Source organism: Antennarius striatus, chromosome 3 (assembly GCF_040054535.1).
Source record: "Antennarius striatus isolate MH-2024 chromosome 3, ASM4005453v1, whole genome shotgun sequence".
NCBI classification, from domain to species: domain Eukaryota; kingdom Metazoa; phylum Chordata; class Actinopteri; order Lophiiformes; family Antennariidae; genus Antennarius; species Antennarius striatus.
Window position 1 is genome coordinate 27,593,483 of NC_090778.1, and position 19,211 is coordinate 27,612,693.

Below are 19,211 nucleotides of genomic sequence, written 5' to 3' on the forward strand. Positions count from 1 at the left end.
TCACTGACACAGAAATAAACGGTCCCACTCACTCTGAAAGGCTGCGGCCTGAATAAATGAGGACAGCATGAATACAGTACACCTCCTCCATCACACTCTTTCTTTTGTTGCTATGGTGCTCTGTCTTGACATCCTTGTTCACTGAATTAAAATGTAGGTTACCGGATGTGACGTTGTGCCATGCCTCTCTCCTGTAATTGGTTTAACGGCATGTGCTTTGGATCTCAACGTTACGAATATAATAATGTTAAAATAAGATCATGGACAAATATTATGTTTGATATTTTACGTATCTTTTCAAAAATTAACCCTATTTTTGACACATGTGCTCGCAAATATCCTTGTGTTCGCCGAACATGTTTTATTTTGAAAATTCCATTCGCTTTTCATGGTTACATAAGTATTTGGCTCGGATTGTTGAATGATTGTCACAGTAAACATTAATAAAAATATGTAATGTACAATATACCATATTTTCAACGTCGTGCTTTAATTACACGTATTTATTTTGGGTTTTGGGTAGTTTAGTAAAATATGCTTTACTTTGAAGGTTCGAAGCGGAAGTGTTGGTACCTTCGAGTGCTTGACGCTAATGTTGAGTCTTAGGCTTGGACATCTGTACCACGAGTATCTTTATCACGGGAATAATCGATCAAATAAGTGGATATTTCTGTTTTTGGAGAACTAATGGAGGCCCCGTCTAATCTCTGAAGCTTAATGGTGGCTCCTGTTTCGTCTGATGCAAGTTTTTAGTGACTGAAAACATAAAAGGTGAGAAAGCGATTGACACAAGATAGCAGGCTAAGCTAGCTCTGGCATGTCGTTTCCCGTTTCCTGGATGGATTCGATGTCTGTGTTTCATTTATGAGCTTTTATGACTCCGTTTGACAACATTTTAACAAATTAGCATCAAGTTTAAGTGTAGAATCGTATATTATAATAAAATACCACCTAATAATTTGTTTATTTGACTTTTAAACTTTTAATTGTGATCCGTTTGTTAGCTATCAGCAGTCAGTTTTGCTGGACGAAACACAATTAAGTGTTTTATGTGCAATTTTATTCAAATATAAAACGGTGTATTTTAGAAAATGAAAGTAATTTTTGATGAATTGTTTTAAAATTAATTTAGCCTGGATTCTATTATTTAAACTACATATAGCCAGCTTGTCTGTCTTTCACAAGCGATCTGTTTTATAATCTGCTAAAATACTTTATTATTCTTGTTCTTATTAGGTATCAGTTTATATTACTGTATTATTATTGTTTATTTACATCAAATGTATGGATTGCTATTTTAAACTCAGTAAAAACGTCATTTATTCAGTTTTTTTCTGCTGGAACGTTGGGTTTTAATTGAGTATTACAATGATTTAATCTTGAATTTTGTATTCATTATGAACTTCATTTATAAAGAACATTGCATGTAACAAATGCAGCTGGAAGTGTTTGACACCAAAGATATTTTTTAGTCCTTTATGTAAAACAGAATAGAAAACAATGCAGAAAATGGGTGTAAACTTAACTAACAGACGTATTAAATAAGAGAGTTGCATGAAGAAAGGGAGAATTGAAGGAATAGGAACAAGTATTAAAATAAACCTCACACAAGATCACAACAAGGGAGCTGGAACCGAGTGAGAATTTGGTTTGAATTAATATTTAATGCAGTGTGTCTCTCCACGAAGGCCCAGCAGTCTTTTTTAATTCCGTTAAACTCAGAGAACATGGACACAGATTAACACCGATAGGAGTGGAAGAATCCAGATTAAGAGGTGACAGTTTCAGACACTCAGACACCTCAAGGGATTACAATAAATGTTTACAAGTAAAGACGAGGCAGCGTTTTCCTGTTGTATAAGTTTATCTTTGGTAAAATGTTGTGAAAACTGTTCTCTGCATTCGACCGAGTTTCCGATAAGTGAATGTTGTCACCACCTGAACCACAACCGCCTGGACATTTATGTGTTGATGTTAAAGGAGTGGAAAAACACTGACAAAGCAGAATAAGAGCGACTAGATTCAGTCAGTGCCAATCAGACGATGGAAAAGATGTAGAGATAATGATGAAATATGACAGTTTAAACAAACCGCGTCTGAGGAAACAGTTAAACCTGTTTGTACGAATGTGGAACCACCGATCAAATTCTTCATCCTATTTTAGGATCAGACTGAAATTAAATATTTCTTCAGGCTGTGTTTCATTTAAAGAGACTGACTGTGAAAAGCAAAAGTGTACAGAAGCATCTAAATGTGGGCTCAGAGCAGACAACAGAACGGATGCCTCAAACCGCTCATTGATTGATTGATTGATGGATGGAGGAACTGATTGACTGCTTGTCCCCCCCACCCCCCAGGTCTCTGCCTCCCCAGATGTGGCCTCTACCTCTGCTGAGACTCCTGTTCATGAACGGCGAGGATGCGTTGATCGATCAGCCGTGGCACCGACTGGAGGGATGACCACAGAGTAGTCAGCATGGAGACAGGGGAGACACACGGACAGCAGAGGCCATCGTTACCGAGTTCTCCACATTAGACGCACTCAGGATCAGAGAAGAGCCTATTTTCGTTGTATATATTCAGAGCCGTTTATTTAGTTGTCGTGACGCCTCGGTTCCCGCCGCCATGAGTTCGGAGGGTTTTCAGTACCGAGCGCTGTACGACTACAAGAAGGAGAGGGAGGAGGACATCGACCTCCACGTGGGAGACGTGCTGCTGGTCAGTAAAGGGGCGCTGCTGGCGCTCGGCTGCAGCAACGGAGCCGAGGAGCGACCCTCAGAGATCGGATGGCTGCCGGGCTTCAACGAGACCACGCAGGTAACACGTCACGCTGATCAGTTCGGCTTCACCTGATTACAGAATTATTGATTAGTTAGTGATGGGCTCACATGAGATATTAGGTCTCTGGACGCCAAATGACAGCTGACGAAGCGGAAATTTTTGCTTGAGTCAGGGAACTCAAAAAGGTCCGACTCAAGTTGTGAACAGTGGTTCCTCCCATTCAGCTGTGCATCCGTCAGTAATTCTCTATTGTCTGATCGATCACGCTGTGTGATCAATACCTGGAACACAATTATAATTGTTTTGACTGCAGGAACTTGAGGGGTGATGAATTTTTAACATTTCTTTGCAATTTTTAATGCCTGTTTATGATTATTTGGGCTAACCCTCATATTCCATTCATGGGCGTGTAAAGAATTGTCGTATATTCTCACATCATTTTCACTTTTTAATGTTTGAGTAGTGCTTGTGTAAAAATAAGTCTCCCACTGGGGGTCGATGAAGTATTTTAATTTGTAAAAGATGCCGTCTGATCTGTATTCTGCTGTGAGTACAGAAATAAATGCTTCATTGACTTTATCTCTGAACGTGCTTAACTTAATAATCTATTGGGGCAATCGGGTAGCGAATCACCAGCGAGGACTCGTTTTGGTTTGAAGGCGCCTTCAAGACTCAGATCCAAACAACATAAATCACAGTTTCACTGAAACGTCTCGACGTCTGTCTGTCCAACAGGAAAAAGGTGACTTCCCGGGGACGTATGTCGAGTTTATTGGTCGGAAGAGGATGTCTCCACCCACACCAAAGCCCCGCCCACCCAGGCCTCCCTCTGCAGCGTCAGTTAGGACTGATTCAGAGTCAGAGGGTGAGTATGAAGGACCACCAATCAGACGTAGGGGCAGTGGGCGTGGCGTTCCTCAGGGTTCCGTGTTCAGTCCTCTTTTGTTCATTCTATATATTTGATCTCGCTCATTTTTGCTTTCACATTTCACATAGAACAATACTCTGTTGAGCGCATACGTCTCCAAGACCCAGTAATAGTGTGTTTGTGCCTCTGTCTTTAATGGCAGCCGAGGGTTTGAGAACAGAAGGCTGGTGGTTTCCTGACCCTGTTAGCTCATACACCAGTCCTGCTCACTAACCTTTGTGATGTGGTGAACGTGTCCCGGTCACATGATGCATTCACTCGTGCACATGTGCACTCTGTCCCACTGGAGGCAGTGACCTCACAGCATGTGTTCAATCATGGCGGCTCGAACGCCAGTGTGTCACTGTAGTTTACACACATCTCACACTCCTTCAACCCCAACAGGCTGCCCAGGTGTCCTCTGGTACAAATAGAGAGAAGAATTTCTCCCCTGGGTGGTCATTAAGGTATTTTAAAAAATAGGTTCAGTTGGAAAACGCTCAGTGTTAAAGTGAAATATTCTGTCTCTACCCTGATACTCTTTAGTGTGACTCACGTCAGAGTTTCCTTCAGCTGCTTCCTCGGAAAGAAACACGCACACACACACACACACACACACACACATATACACATACACACGGTGTGTAGTCCGGGTTGCGGTTGCTGACTGGACAGATCTCAACTCGGTGTTGTTGCGACCAGAGAACACAGGAAGTGTGTGTGATGTGATTTTACTGTGTGTTGTGTGTAGTTTTGCCATCTGGTTTGCGTGTGTGTGTGTGTGTGTGTTAGATGTTTTTACATCCTATTTAAATTGAAAGTATTTTCTTGCTCTTCCGGTGGTTTTTACCTGTAAATCGATCGTTAATCTGATCCTCAGTGATCTAAGGACAGATTAACACTCTGGTGTCACAGCAGTAGTTGTTCACGTTGTGTGGTGAGTGTAGTTTAAATGTGTGTCAGTTGTGAGTCGGTTACGTAGACCACCGTACGATTGGTGCGTTTCTGTCGTGTTGAAGGACCGGACTGGCTGCTCTCCAACGATTAATGATCGTATCGCTAGAAGTTCGGAATCCCTCGAGTTCCTTCGTGCCAGAGGATCCGTGGGATCGCTGTCAGTGTCAGGCTTTAGTCGCTTCTGATTGGTTCTACTGGACGATCCTCAGGCTGGGGTGTTTGTCTGCAGGGTTGGGGTTACCAGACCTCCCGGAGCAGTTTGGACCCCCATACACAGCCCCTCCCCTCCTGAGCCGACTGATGGAGGCCATAGAGACCAAAGGTACACACACACCCACACACACACACACACACACACACACAGTGGAAACACAAAGTAGTTCCTGTCCATCACCCTTTTATTGATGTGCTTCTGCAGGTTTGGACAGTGCCAGCGTGTATCGCAGTCTGGGTGGGGGAGGTGTGGACACCAGGCAGATGTCTGACAGCGGTGAGCGACCGTCTTCGTCAGTCTCACACGTCCGGCTTGAGTCACATGATCTGTTTACTTCGGAAGGTTCTTGGGTGGAAACTCCTCCTTCATCCACGCCGGCCATGGGTCCAGTTCTTCTCCTGACATGTTGGTCCTGAACTGAGGTGTGTTTGCTTTCAGACCTGGACCAGCTGGACGTGTCTTCCCTGTGCGATGGGGTGGTGCGCTTCCTGCAGGATCTACCCGGTCCCGTCGTCCCGTCTTCACTGCATCCCGACATGATTCGTGTCGTTCAAGGTCAGATTGAGGTCCCTGGATGTTGAAGCTGGTCGGTGGAGTTTGTGTTCGCTAACAGTTCTGTTCGCCTGCAGAGGTCCGGGACCTGGAGGACTGCGCCCAGGTACTACGGGGCGTGGCCAGCTCCCCGTCCTGCCCCGCCCAGTACGGCCTGACGCTGCTGAGCATCGTCCGGCACCTGGCCCGGATCTGTCTGCACGGCTCCAGGAACCAGCTGAGCCCCAGAGGCCTGGCAGAGAGCTTCAGCGCGCTGCTGTTCAGACACAACGGCGGGTCAGTCATCCACAATTCGTGTTTCCTGTGTTTCCTAGTCAGGATAGCGACTGTCCTTAAGACATGATGTTATCGTAACATGTTCAGTATCTGTTTGGTATCGTTGTGTTTTCAGGTCGTCTGTGTTTGTGAATAAAGAATCTGTTTCTGTTCCGTTCAGGTCTGAGTCCAGTCAGGATCCTCTGGTTCAGGTCCTGGAGGTTCTGATAACCAGTGAGCTCAACATGAACCAGTCGGCACCAGGTAACCAAACCCTCCTTCTCAACTCGTCTGAAGCGTTTTCTGCTGCTTTGGGTACAAGTTCTCCATCATGGCTTTCAGTTCCGCTTACGGCCGTGAAACTGTGTCACACTGGATCTTTGTCACTGTCACAAGTCGTGGTTGTTGCTCAATCTGAACTTGTGTGTCAGGTGCTGGTCTCATTTTTAATCCGGAGGGGATGTCGGAGGACGGAATGTCCAAAACGTTTGTCGTAGGAGCTGCTGTCTCACAGGACATGTGAGCAGCGTGTGGTCAGAGTCAGGGCGGAGCAACAAATGAAACTAAAATAAATAAATAAACTGAGAATAGATTGGAACACCGTTCAGGACCTTCTTCATCTTGCTCATGTCCCTTAGACTCATTTCTACTCCATCTAATTGCAAAAATGAATCCATCCGCCATAGACGACCACACGCTTACACCAGCTGTTAGTGATGCGTCCACAAGGGGGCAGGGAAGAGTCGAAGGTTTGACGGTGGACAGCAGAGGAAGAGTTGGTGTCAAATCTGCCTCATAGATGAGACGCTTCTGAGGCTGCAGTGCCTAATGGTGTGTGTGTGTGTGTGTGTGTGTGTGTGTGTGTGTGTGTGTGTGTGTGTGTGTGTGTGTGTGTGTGTGTTAGGGTTTGTTTCTTCATTCATGCGAATGATGGTCCAGGAGTCACATGACCAGGATAGGCCTGAGGGAGGGGCTGAGCCGCTTGGGTGGAGGTGTGACCTCAGACTGACGTCTAGCTGTCATTCAGTCAGCTGTTTACAGTCAATACGCCTGTTTCAGGAATATAAACGGCTAATAGATAAGTGTGTGTGTGTGTGTGTGTGTGTATGTGTGTGTGTGTGTGTGTGTGTGTGTGTGTGTGTGTGTGTGTGTATGTGTGTGTGTATGATTGAGTCAGCGAGAGTAAGTGGCTGTGTGTACTTGAGAGGGTCAGAGAGTATTGTGTGTGTCTGAGAGAGAGAATGTGTGTGTGTGTGTGTGTGTGTGTGTGTGTGTGTGTGTGTGTGTGTGTGAGTGATGCTGGAGACAAAGACATTCAGAATCCTTCTGACCGTTTCCATTCTGATAAATCTGACCATTAATTCAGTGAAATCAGTGATCGATTTTGTTCCTGACTGATCGGGTTGATGAGATCCCTTCATCCGTTCATTAATGCTTCATCCGTCCGTTCATTCATCCATTCATTCACGTGTTCACCTGTCCGTTCATCCATTCATTCATCCATTCATTCTCTCTCCATCCGTTCATTAATCCTTTCATTCATTCATTCATTCATTCATTCATCAGCGGTGCCGATCGGTCTGCTCAGACCGAGCGGCAGCTGAAACGATGACATCATCCATACACAAGATGCAGCAGAGCAGAGGAGGAGGGGGGTGTGAGGGGGGTGTTGCCTCGGTGATATCGCTTCCATCGCAGGATTGGCTGGGGGCAGCGGTGATGTCACACATCTCCAAGCTGCTCTCCTGAGCTTTGAACCGAGGCTGGCTGTGAGAGAGCTAGACGGACGGAGGAAAAAGTTGCGTCGTTTTAAATCTGGGAGCCTGAAGTCGACGTCGGATGACCACAGGAAGCCGACGCGGCTCCGGTCGGTGGGGACGAGTCACAGCGGAGGCAGGAGCGAAAAGAGAGGATCCAACCCACGGAACCAGGCAGCGCAGCTCGGAGCAGATCGCTGTTCTACCACATGACGTCAGTTTGTTGGAGCAGGATCAGAGGCTCGGTTCTGAGACCATGAGATGGTTCTGAGACCCGGAGACGGTTCTGAGACCCTGAGACGGTTCTGAGACCCTGAGACGGTTCTGAGACGGTTCTGAGGACATGAGACGGTTCTGAGACCCTGAGACGGTTCTGAGACGGTTCTGAGACCCTGAGACGGTTCTGAGACGGTTCTGAGGACATGAGACGGTTCTGAGGACATGAGACAGTTCTGAGACCCTGAGACGGTTCTGAAGACATGAGACGGTTCTGAGACCCTGAGACGGTTCTGAGACGGTTCTGAGACCCTGAGACGGTTCTGAGACCCTGAGACGGTTCTGAGACCCTGAGACGGTTCTGAGACCCTGAGACGGTTCTGAGACGGTTCTGAGACCCTGAGATGGTTCTGAGACCGAGACGGTTCTGAGGACATGAGACGGTTCTGAGGACATGAGACGGTTCTGAGACCCTGAGACGGTTCTGAGACCGAGAAGGTTCTGAGGACATGAGACGGTTCTGAGGACATGAGACGGTTCTGAGACCCTGAGACGGTTCTGAGGACATGAGACGGTTCTGAGGACATGAGACGGTTCTGAGACCCTGAGACAGTTCTGAGGACATGAGACGGTTCTGAGGACATGAGACGGTTCTGAGACCCTGAGACAGTTCTGAGGACATGAGACGGTTCTGAGGACATGAGACGGTTCTGAACACTCAACATGGAGCGAGAGGACGGATGCCGGGCCAAGGCCGAGGCCCTCGGAGGACGGGATAAGATCCTGTCCTACATCCACATGCAGAGTCCAGGTAGGAGCAGAACCCGGACCGACACCTCCTGGCAGCCGGGTCCCGTTAGCGTCGCGTTAGCGTCAATTTAGAGTCTTGGCTCTAAATCAGAGTGTTTCAGAACACTGAAGACGTCGTCGCCCACAAAGAGCCTTCCGTGTTCCTTCACACCCAACAAACCAACAAACTGCTCTGGTGTGATTTCACATCGAGCAGAGAAAAATCCTTCCTACTGGACAGAAACCGTTCTTCACCTCCTTGTTCCACTTCGGTTTATTTATCCTCTTCCCGTAGGATGAGGAGAGGAGCAGCTTCCAGAAACGATGTCTCCGTCTTTGAAGACCATTTAGGTTGATTTTCAGCTCCTTTGTTAGCTGCTAACTGTTGCTAACTCCTTTTTTTTATCACCACTGGTCACACCTCCATCCTGTCCGACCGCCTCGCTGCTGTCGATCTCATGCTGCAGACAGAGAACCAGCACAAACTTCATTTTCTTCTCACGATGTCGGTGGGAACATTGTGACTGCTGACAGTTGTCAATAAAGATTCATTTGAAAGCCACTGAAGTGAAGCTGGAAGTTTGATAGCTAGGGGCAGAAGGGTACTGTCACGATCAGAGGCGATGGTGTGAGGAAGAGGAGGGCAGCTAGCTGTAGCTCCTTATTACTGAAACGTTCTCCTTGTTTGTGACTTTGTACGGTTTCTTGTCGTCATGGTGACATCACCTGTTGTACCCGTGTTGGTAGAGATTTGTCTTCCGTTCCCGGTTTACTTTTGTTTTGCGTTGGATCCATAAAACTCGATGAATTCGTTCTAAATTCCTGCTTCTCCGTGTGTGTTTTTTTTCAGCTCTGCCTCCTAAACCGGTCAAACCGCCGCCGCCAGCCGCCGCCAGCAGCTTCAACAACAGCATTTCACTGCAGGACGCCGAGTGGTACTGGGGAGACATCTCCAGGTAAACCGCTCAGTGTGACTGAAATGAATCTGTTAGAGTGATGATGATGAAGATGAAGATGAGAGCCTCTCTGGCTCCTCCTCCCTACAACCTGACATGATCAGCACCGAACGATTACAGTACTAATAATGATGAGTCAGGAACATGTTCTCTGGGTTCAGAGCTGGATGATTTTCGGCGGCAGAGCTGTGATGTCATCACTATGATGACATCTTTCTGATGACATCACTCGGGTGTATCTGTGTGCAGGGAGGAGGTGAACGAGAAGCTGAGAGACACGGCCGACGGTACGTTCCTGGTTCGAGACGCCTCCACGAAGATGCACGGAGATTACACACTGACTCTGAGGTACACACACACACACACACACACACACACACACACACACACACACACACAGACACACACACACAGAAGTTTAAACACACTCCCAGTCTCCAGAAGGTCCCAGACAAGTTTGAACGGTGTTATCGAATGTTGTCCGTCCACTTTTAGGAAGGGAGGCAACAACAAACTGATAAAGATCTTCCACCGCGAGGGGAAGTACGGCTTCTCCGACCCGCTGACCTTCAGCTCGGTGGTGGAGCTCATCAACCATTACCGCCACGAGTCCCTGGCCCAGTACAACCCCAAGCTGGACGTCAAGCTGCTCTACCCGGTCTCCAAACACCAGCAGGTCCGCAGGCCGGCGAACCCCAGCTGCTTTCTCATTGGCCACCCTTGTTTTTGCGGAGTGGTCTGATTGGTCGTGTTGTGTTCAGGATCAGGTGGTGAAGGAGGACAGCATCGAAGCTGTGGGGAAGAAGCTCCACGAGTATCACCTGCAGTACCAGGAGAAGAACCGCGAGTACGACAGGCTGTACGAGGAGTACACCAGGACCTCACAGGTACACCGCAGTACTGACTACTGACACAGGGAGGCGCCACCTTTCACTCTGAGCAGCTGCTGCAGAGAGGATTCCTCCCCTCATGGTTTCTCTCCTCTCCTCCCCCCCCACCAGGAGATCCAGATGAAGCGGACCGCCATCGAGGCGTTCAACGAGACCATCAAGATCTTCGAGGAGCAGTGTCAGACTCAGGAGCGCTTCAGCAAGGAGTACATCGAGAAGTTCCGCCAAGAGGGCAACGACAAGGAGATCCAGAGGTGGGCTGTCGCCATGGCAACTGTGTGCTAGCACACACACAGTGTGGCGGAGTGACACTGATCCTGTTTTTTTATTTTTTGACATCCGTCAGGATAACAGAAATGTGACGCCTCCTCCTCCTCTTCCTCCTCCTCTTCCTCCTCCTCTTCCTCCTCTTCCTCCTCCTCCCCCTCCTCCTCACAGGATCATGGAGAACTACGACAAGCTGAAGTCTCGGATCACAGAGATCGTGGACAGCAAGCGCCACCTGGAGGTGGACCTGAAGAAGCAGGCGGCCGACTACAGAGAGATCGACAAGAAGATGAACAGCATCAAACCGGACCTGATCCAGCTCCGGAAGACGAGGGACCAGTACCTCATGTAAGGCCGGCACCCACAAACGGGTCCCGTCAGAGCTCTCAGGTCACGTGACGCTGACCGCTGATGTCTTTGTGTGTCAGGTGGTTGACCCAGAAAGGAGTCCGTCAGAGGAAGCTGAACGAGTGGCTCGGCCTGAAGAACGAAACCACAGAAGAGTAAGTCTGACTCTCTGCTGCCCCCGGTGGTCACAGACAGTCCTACGCCTAGATCATCTAAAGCGGTGGTCCCCAACCCCCGGGTCGTGGACCGGTACCGGTCCGTGAGTCGGTCGGTACCGGGTCACACAAAGAATCTAGAACTTCTTTCTGATCTGATTGTGAACATAGTTTTGTTTTAAATGAATGGATTCTCTCCTCCACATCCGTCTATGAGTCACTCTTGACACTCGTGGAGACGCTTGCCTCGGTCACATGACTACCCTCTTAAAGGGGCCGCTCCGGCCGCTAACACAGAATACATTACCGCTAAACTGAAACTCCCGAGCTAGCAGAACCAACAAGAAACAAACGTTTAGTGTGACGTTACGAGGACGCTGCTAATAAAGTTGATACAAACTGGATTCAACTTTATTATTAGATTTAGAGTAAAAACAGTTTAATGCTGGTTGTATCTTTTTATTTTGTTGTGTTTATCCACCACACATTAAAGGACGGTAGGTTGAGGACCACTGCTGTAGAGTGCATGAAGGATTTAGTTGTATATTGTTTTCACATTAGTACTTAAATGCCATTTAAAATTAGATAATGTTTTTCCTTTATTCATTAAAAAGTGAGAAATGAATTTACTCCAGGTGAAGCAGGAAGTTGCTGTTGTTGCTCGTCCTGATGAACCAAACCAAACCTAAAAACGGAGTCTTGTTGGTTGTTGTTTTGTGTGAGTTATCTCCTCACGTGTCACATGACCCCTCCCTCCCCCGCCCCCCTCTCAGCGAGTACAGCATGGTGGAGGATGAGGAGGACCTTCCTCACCACAACGAGCGTCTGTGGCGTCTGGGAAACATCAACCGCACCCAGGCGGAGTCTCTGCTCCGGGGGAAGAGAGACGGGACCTTCCTGGTGCGGGACAGCAGCAAACCCGGCTGCTACGCCTGCTCTGTAGTGTAAGCCCCGCCTTTCCTTCACCTGTCTGCTCTCTCATTGGTGGAGCAGCTGTCTGATCTGTGTCTCTCTTCTCAGCGTGGACCGCGAGGTGAAGCACTGCGTCATCAATAAGACCAGCACCGGCTTCGGGTTCGCCGAGCCCTACAACCTGTACGGCTCGCTGAAGGAGCTGGTGCTCCACTACCAGCACACGTCGCTGGTGCAGCACAACGACTCGCTCAACGTCACGCTGGCCTTCCCCGTCTTCAGCCAGCAGCGGCGGTGACACGCCGGCGAGACCAGCAGCAGACCCCATTCTCACCTGGAACACGAAGACGAGCCGGTCTGAAGCATTAACACCCCTGATCACATGACACATCTACCCCAAATACCCCCTGCTCCCCTCCCCTTACGTAGAAGAGAACAGGCTTTAGCCTCATCTGATGGGACGCACGCTGATGCTGTTAGCTTGGAGGCTGCGACGGTTTGTGGAATAAGAAACTTCTTAAATCGGAGAGAGCGATGAGAGCGCCTCACCTCTGGTGGTGAAGGAGACAACACACTGAACAGTCCAACAAAAACACGTGAACGGTGAAAACATCGGATCGGTTCTCGAACACCTGGACGTCCACGTGTTTTATGACGTCATTCAAGATGGCGATGAAACTCTGGGAACGTTTTTACCTCCAACGAGGAGGTCAGGCTTTCAAAAGACGGAGTAACCGTTCAGCTTTGAGGCGCCTCCAGGATTTCTTTTTCTCGATGTTTTGGCATTTCTCAGGAAGAACGTCAGTCGTACCGGAGGGGCGGGTAGCCATCACAGTGTGGATCCAGATACAACCTGATTTAGATCTTTTTTCCAAAGGCAACTCTCTTTCTCTACCGAGGCTGCAGAACATTTCCTGGATCGTCCCCGGAGTCCGGTCATCACTTCCTCATAACAAAAACCACCTCTCAACAACAACGGCTTTCAAATCTGAAGAACTTTCTGAGCAGACGTGTTCAGGGACGGACAGAAACCCTACGGCGGGATCACCACCTCAGACTCGACCAGCAGCTTGGTTTCTATTGGACGTTTTTGGAGAAGTGGGATGTCTGAGCCGGTCTGGAGCTTCACCTTGACGGACTCCTTCTTTAAGCAGCAGAACAGAACCGGACTGTTGACACGATGGCTCGACGGCAGACAATCTGGAGAGACTTTTCTTGTGAGCACTGTGAACGAGTTTTGAACGAGGTTTAAAAATGATTATTTTCCTAATGGAGCGAAGTGTTTTCAGTGGCGTCTGTTCTTCAGGTTTGCCTCCAGGAGCCTCATTGATTCTTCTTTTACTTAAACGTGTCAGCACAAAGATTTACTGGATAAAAACAGTCGGTAAATTCATGAATAGTGAGAACTGGTTCGAGCGACTCTACTTGTCTTTACGGATTGGTCCCGGTCCTCATCGCTCCATTCTCAGATGAGTTTGGAATTCATATGGCGTCTTGCAAAAAATGTCCTGATTCAATTCAAGCTCTTGTTACTTATTTCGATGGAGTTCTTGGTTTTCATCCCGACGTTAAAACGACGCAAACAAAAGATTTATGACACAAGACGAGAACGGCCGACGATCAAAATCACGAGACACGTTTGGTTTCAATAATGAAGTCAAAGATTCGTCGTCGGTGTCGTTCTCCGTTTGGCTCTCGTGGACGTTTTGATGTTTGGGACTCGTGCACTGATTATGTTTGATTGGGCGTTCACAGGTGGAGGCGGGGCCAGTAGAACCACGGTACAGTCAGCCTCACTTCCTGTTGTTTCACAGCTGTTGCTTCTAAACACAGATACAGTCTTTTCAGCACAAGGAAGCAAATTCAGTTTAACTTCGATTAGCTCACGTCGTTCTGCTCCACAGAGGCAAAAATCAGATCGATCATTTAACCCTTTGCTGGAAAAAATCATAATAACATAATGCGGCCACAAGCTAGCAAGCTAATGAGGCGTGTCTTAACGTCACTGTCTTTTCTGCAATCTTGCACGTTGCAATGAAACAATGATGACGTTTAGTCCCTGTTGCATGGTGGTTGATTTCATTTTCTGCTTGGGGGGGTCAGGAAATCACAAGCCTCCCCATATTGGAAGACATTTTCTTCTTTGAGTTAGCTGTTTGGTGCTACCGGCTGCTTTTGGATCATGCAACATGTCCTCATTTGTGTTGATTTGTATTATTAAAGCTTCATTTTTCATTTCAGTAGTTACACATTGAACCTTTTTGAAAAATGTTTTTAAAAATCTCAAACAGAACAAAAATTACACACAAAAATGTACCTAAAATTGATCCCTGAGGAACTCCACAGGTTTTCTGTTGTTCTTTATATTTTGGTGTCAAATCAGTGCAAAAGTCTCAAATATCAAAACTGATCTACTAGGAAGGAGCAAACTGTTCTTGTGTCTTTGCAGGTTTTAGAATCATTGCATGGTTTAGAAAAGTAGACTGGGGAACATTTTATTTTCAGGCAAAATGCTTAATTCTCCACAATACTAATGTCGTATTCCTTTGAAGCAGTATTTTCATTTTATGTATAAAAGTTGAAACTTGGTGGTTTTGTCAGTGCAGCGTCTGTGGCTAGTAAATATTTATTTCATGTCTCATTATTTCAATACGTTTCTGTTCTCTAGCAGAACTTTTCAGGCATGGCTGGTGATTTTAAGCTGAAGGAAAAAGCTGGAGCTTGTTTGTTTTTCCAGCTGCCATCTTTCAGTTTAGGTTTGACTGTTCATTTCTGATTTTAGATGATCTACGTGTTCTTTTTTTTCCCCCCTAATAATTCTGGCTCACTTGGCTCAAAAACCACAAACTCCTCAGTGTGAAGCTCTTTACCGATTTTCCTCTGCACACCAGTGATTAAACACGTTCGATGTTCTGGGTTAATTCTGATTATTATTCTATAAAAATGCATCAACAGTATTTTCTGTATCAGAAATTGATCTTTGGTTTTTATTCCGTCTCCCTTTTATTGCTTCTCACTCATGCTGTTGATGTCAGATCTAAGGACAATAAAGCTCAAGGATCTTAAAACTGTTTTCTTCCCCATATTCTTGTCTTTTAAATTAGTTTCACAAATTTGTCCCATTTTTCTTTAAATTTACTAAAAATCTAAAGAATTATACAACTCTGAAACAGTTTTATTTTAAAACTTTTTTGTTGTTGTTGTATTTTTATACCATCTTTATAGGTTTGACCCATTGAGCTGCTTGATGAGCTAAACATTCATGCCGTAAAGGAAGACGCCCAACATGATATAATTAACAGAGAATGATCCAAAAAATAGAAAATATCCATATGAAGGTTTGGTCTCACTGTTCAGTGAATAAATGAAGCTCAACAGAATTAAAATGACAAGAAATAACAAAAAAAAAAAAAGTATATCATTACAGATGCAATCATGCCATCACATATAATTACTGCATATCTGGATTAAAGCTCAGAATGTGTTTAAAGGCCATAGAAGCTTCAAGTTTAACTAAAGACTGAAGATACGAAGAAAATCATTGGAAACCATCTTTGTCACAATGATGAGGCTTTTTATTGATGTAAATTCTTCCTTATGAATGCTCTCGATGACTGAAATAGAAAGTCTGACGTCATTGGCTGCTCTGTCCACCCACAGCGAGGAAAACCTCTCAAAGCTTCAGGCTTCAGCGGCGGGTTTGTCTTCACCTGCAGAGAAACAGAAGCAGTGGTGAGAACTGATCGATCACAGATACATTGATTCATGGAAAACTGATTTCAGTGATTGTAGTGTTTTCATGTGTGTGTGTGTGTGCATACAGTCAGGCTTGATTGGAGCTGGTGGAGGTGGGGGTGGTGGGGGTGGTGGGGTTGGCTTGGCGCAGGTGTAGGACACCTCCAGGTATCTGGTCTGCTCCTTGCAGGGATATTCACCAAACACCCACTCAGTGACCGGAACCTCACAGGACCTCTTGTTCCCGCAGCTGGAGTCAGACGGACACGGTCAGAATGCATCTGGAGCATCAACACACCCTAATCCAACCGAATCCAACACTAATCCAACCGAATCCAACACTAACACAACCTGATCCAACACTAAACCCACCCTAACCCACCCCGAACCATCATATTCAGGACACAGACTACAGCGGAATTTGAGGAATCTCCATCAGTATTTAAACTTCAGAGACCGGTCAGAGGAGGAGCTTCTGTTTCAAACTATCCAGTAATAATCGTGTTATTGATCCGTGGTGATATCTCCACGGGATCGGTTCCACAGTGGGTTTCCTTACAGATCTTCCACCACCATCTCGGCCCAGGGGAAGGTGCAGTAGACGTCAGGGCCGTCGTCCGGCTGACTTTTTCCCTCCCCACACCTCGTCCCCACGCCGACTTTATACAGGATGTGTTCCAGCTGTATTTTACTGCCCACATCTGCAGGAGGAGAACGGCTCACAGAATCAGGTTCAAACAGATTTTTGTTAACTTAAAGATGTTTTTTCTTTTACACGTCCGACTCTTAGTCCCTGAGGTGGTTGTTTTGATTTATTGATCCAGGTTTTAGTTGTCGTAACAATTAAATAAGTTTTAGCTTTCTTACCACATGACATCACAGCTGTGTTGTTGTGACAGGCGTAGACGACCTCGCCCACTGTTAAAACACACGCCAGTCAACACATCATCATCATCATCATCATCATCATCATCATCATCATCATCATCATCATCATGTGTTCTGGTGAGTTTAGAAGACTTTAATTGTATTTTATTTATTTATTTGACATATTTTTTCCTTAAAAACTCCAGTTTTCTCCTGAAAACTTTTTAAAGATGAGTTTATGAAAAATAAACACGTTTACGGATTTTATAATCATTTTTTGTTGTAATATGTTGTGATATAGTCGTATATAATATGAATACACATCTGCAACACAATTATACATTTTCACAACTGTTTTTACGCTGTCAACGCAGACGAGGAAATAAACGAATAATTAATGATGATTAAATGCAATGCAAAAAAATCTATTTACTAAAAAAAATCAAAGAATCGGATATATTGCTATGAAAAATTTCGTCACCAAGCATGTTGCATTCTGTGTCACGGACAGAAGGGATTTAATTGAAAAAACTCACCAGCAGCACTAGTGAAGCACCAAACGGCAGCGAGCACTGAAAACACAACACCCACAATTTATTGGGTTATTGCAGCAAGATTTTTTTGCATCCTTGAAATTTTTATTCTAAAACAAAAAGTAAATAATATAAAGACTGAAGGGTAAAATAATCCACTGTCATGTCGCCGTAAGCAGAGAGGAAACTCACCGCCCAACGCGACCAGCCTGGCAGGAACCATGTCGGCGTCTCCCAGCCTCCTCTTCCACCTGCAGAGGTTCTGAGAGCAGCATCTGGGCGTCCGGGTATTTATGCGTCCGTCCTGACAGCAGACTTGCAGACGCCTGTCCCATCGCCGCAGGCATGCAGGGCCTCCTGACCCAGATGTGATCGACGTGTAAAACTGTGAGGAGCTGCAGCAGAGGGCTCCATAAATCCACAGGTTTCAGGACCTTTAACACTTTACATCCCAGCTGCAGCTCATTCTCCTCTGTCGTCCTCATTAAGCAGCTTAGAACTTAAAAGAACATCTGGATCTGTTGTCAGGGAGTGGAAACAGGCCCACATTCATAACATGTGTATATTTTCCAGGCCTTATAGCTTCATTTATACTCCAGGACAAACAGGGACTTACCACTTAATTCCTAAAACCTCAGTTGGCTCCTAAAGATCTGAAGCTCCCACAGTGGATCAGATCTTCTCCAACTCATAAGACCTTCTATCCCAAACAGCCACCGCAGGAAGAGAAACAACAAATTTAGGTTTACTTCGTATCTTAAAACTTTGTATTTTTAACGTTCACTGTTACAGTTAAAGGAACAATGACCATGTCGATATAGTTCCATCTTCTGCTGAAGAGGACAAGAAGAAACAAACATGGTGTCGAGGTAATTGTTGTTCAGGACCACCACAACACCAAACACTCCAGAAATGTCCCAACATGCATCAGCAGCTTCCTGAAGACGTCCAGGTGGTCGCGCAGACTCATAAATACCAGCGTGGTCTGCAGCAGCTCCAACACGGTTACATAACCCCCCCCCCCCCACACACACACACACACACAGCCTTACACTCATTAGTTCCCACATTTGTTTGTTGGTATGTTTGGTGGTTGGGGCTGTTGGTACATAGTGAGGAGGTCCTGGTTTCAAATCCAGTTGGGACTTTTCTGCGTGGAATTTGAATATTTAGGAAGCCTTGACCCCGTGACCTGGAACGGCTTCAGCAGGTCAGAACATTCAACAAGAAATTCATGTTAGTTTTGATAAACTTCACCAAACGGGTTAGAGCACAAAGTTCAAACATACGAATAAACAAGTCAATCATGAGATAAAGATGTGAGCGGTGAGGAACCGCCTCTTTGAAACATGGTAGGATACACGTGTTGTCGTAGGAACCGAGGACAGATGGGTAGGGTTATTAGATTATTATACTACAGTGGGTCATACTACAGTAGTGTGTAATATTGTAGGTTATACTACAGTAGTGTGTAATACAGTAGGTTATACTACAGTAGGGTGTAATACAGTGGTTTATATTACAGTAGGTTGTACTGCAGGAGGGTGTAATGCAGTAGGTTATACTACAGTAGGGTGTAATACAGTAGATTATACTACAGCAGGGTGTAATACAGTAGATTATACTACAGTAGGGTGTAATACAGTGGTTTATATTACAGTAGGTTATACTACAGTAGGGTGTAATGAAGTAGGTTATACTACAGTAGGGTGTAATACAGTAGATTATACTACAGTAGGGTGTAATACAGTGGTTTATATTACAGTAGGTTATACTACAGTAGGGTGTAATACAGTAGATTATACTACAGTAGGGTGTAATACAGTAGATTATACTACAGTAGGGTGTTATACAGTGGTTTATATTACAGTAGGTTATACTACAGTAGGGTGTAATGAAGTAGGTTATACTACAGTAGGGTGTAATACAGTAGGTTATACTACAGTAGGTTATACTGTACGGTTGCTGTGAAGAGCGGGCTCAGAGGAGGAGCTGATGGTAGGAGGATCAGGAAGTAGGAGGAGTTTTGAGGCAGCAGAAATGATGAATTGGACTGAGAACAGGTGTGTGCTCTCTTCCCACCTGGTGGAATCAGGTGCCTGTAATCCTCTTTGTCTGCG

The 19,211-nt window shown here is 45.9% G+C and overlaps 2 protein-coding genes across 2 annotated transcripts; one reads left to right on the top strand and one right to left on the bottom strand.

Moving 5' to 3' along the window:
• The first annotated feature begins 588 nt into the window (after positions 1-588).
• On the top strand, positions 589-15,113 carry LOC137592363 (phosphatidylinositol 3-kinase regulatory subunit alpha-like). Its single transcript, XM_068310489.1, has 17 exons — positions 589-771; positions 2,358-2,817; positions 3,517-3,646; positions 4,875-4,967; positions 5,064-5,135; positions 5,298-5,414; positions 5,489-5,687; positions 5,848-5,930; positions 9,279-9,384; positions 9,634-9,732; positions 9,880-10,060; positions 10,146-10,271; positions 10,386-10,528; positions 10,713-10,889; positions 10,970-11,044; positions 11,818-11,988; positions 12,065-15,113. The coding sequence occupies exons 2-17, from the start codon at positions 2,626-2,628 to the stop codon at positions 12,252-12,254; spliced, it is 2,154 nt and encodes a 717-aa protein (XP_068166590.1). The 5' UTR covers positions 589-771; positions 2,358-2,625; the 3' UTR covers positions 12,255-15,113.
• Positions 15,114-15,519: 406 nt separating this feature from the next.
• On the bottom strand, positions 15,520-17,945 carry LOC137593149 (L-rhamnose-binding lectin ELEL-1-like). The gene is made up of 7 exons (XM_068311781.1): positions 17,708-17,945; positions 17,284-17,609; positions 17,095-17,130; positions 16,559-16,609; positions 16,251-16,392; positions 15,778-15,941; positions 15,520-15,666 (listed from the first exon to the last, which is right to left on the bottom strand). The coding sequence occupies exons 2-7, from the start codon at positions 17,312-17,314 to the stop codon at positions 15,638-15,640; spliced, it is 453 nt and encodes a 150-aa protein (XP_068167882.1). The 5' UTR covers positions 17,315-17,609; positions 17,708-17,945; the 3' UTR covers positions 15,520-15,637.
• Positions 17,946-19,211: the final 1,266 nt, after the last annotated feature.

Bases quoted from the DNA above. Each gene is read 5' to 3' on its own strand.
- LOC137593149 (XM_068311781.1), bottom strand. From the start codon at position 17,314: ATGGTTCCTGCCAGGCTGGTCGCGTTGGGCG. The intron at 17,131-17,283 runs GTGAGTTTCCTC...TTGTGTTTTCAG, and splicing joins CAGGCTGGTCGCGTTGGGCG to TGCTCGCTGCCGTTTGGTGC. The intron at 15,667-15,777 runs GTATGCACACAC...GTTTCTCTGCAG, and splicing joins AGCTCCAATCAAGCCTGACT to GTGAAGACAAACCCGCCGCT.
- LOC137592363 (XM_068310489.1), top strand. From the start codon at position 2,626: ATGAGTTCGGAGGGTTTTCAGTACCGAGCGCTGTACGACTACAAGAAG. The intron at 3,647-4,874 runs GTGAGTATGAAG...GTTTGTCTGCAG, and splicing joins GACTGATTCAGAGTCAGAGG to GGTTGGGGTTACCAGACCTC. The intron at 10,529-10,712 runs GTGGGCTGTCGC...TCCTCCTCACAG, and splicing joins AACGACAAGGAGATCCAGAG to GATCATGGAGAACTACGACA.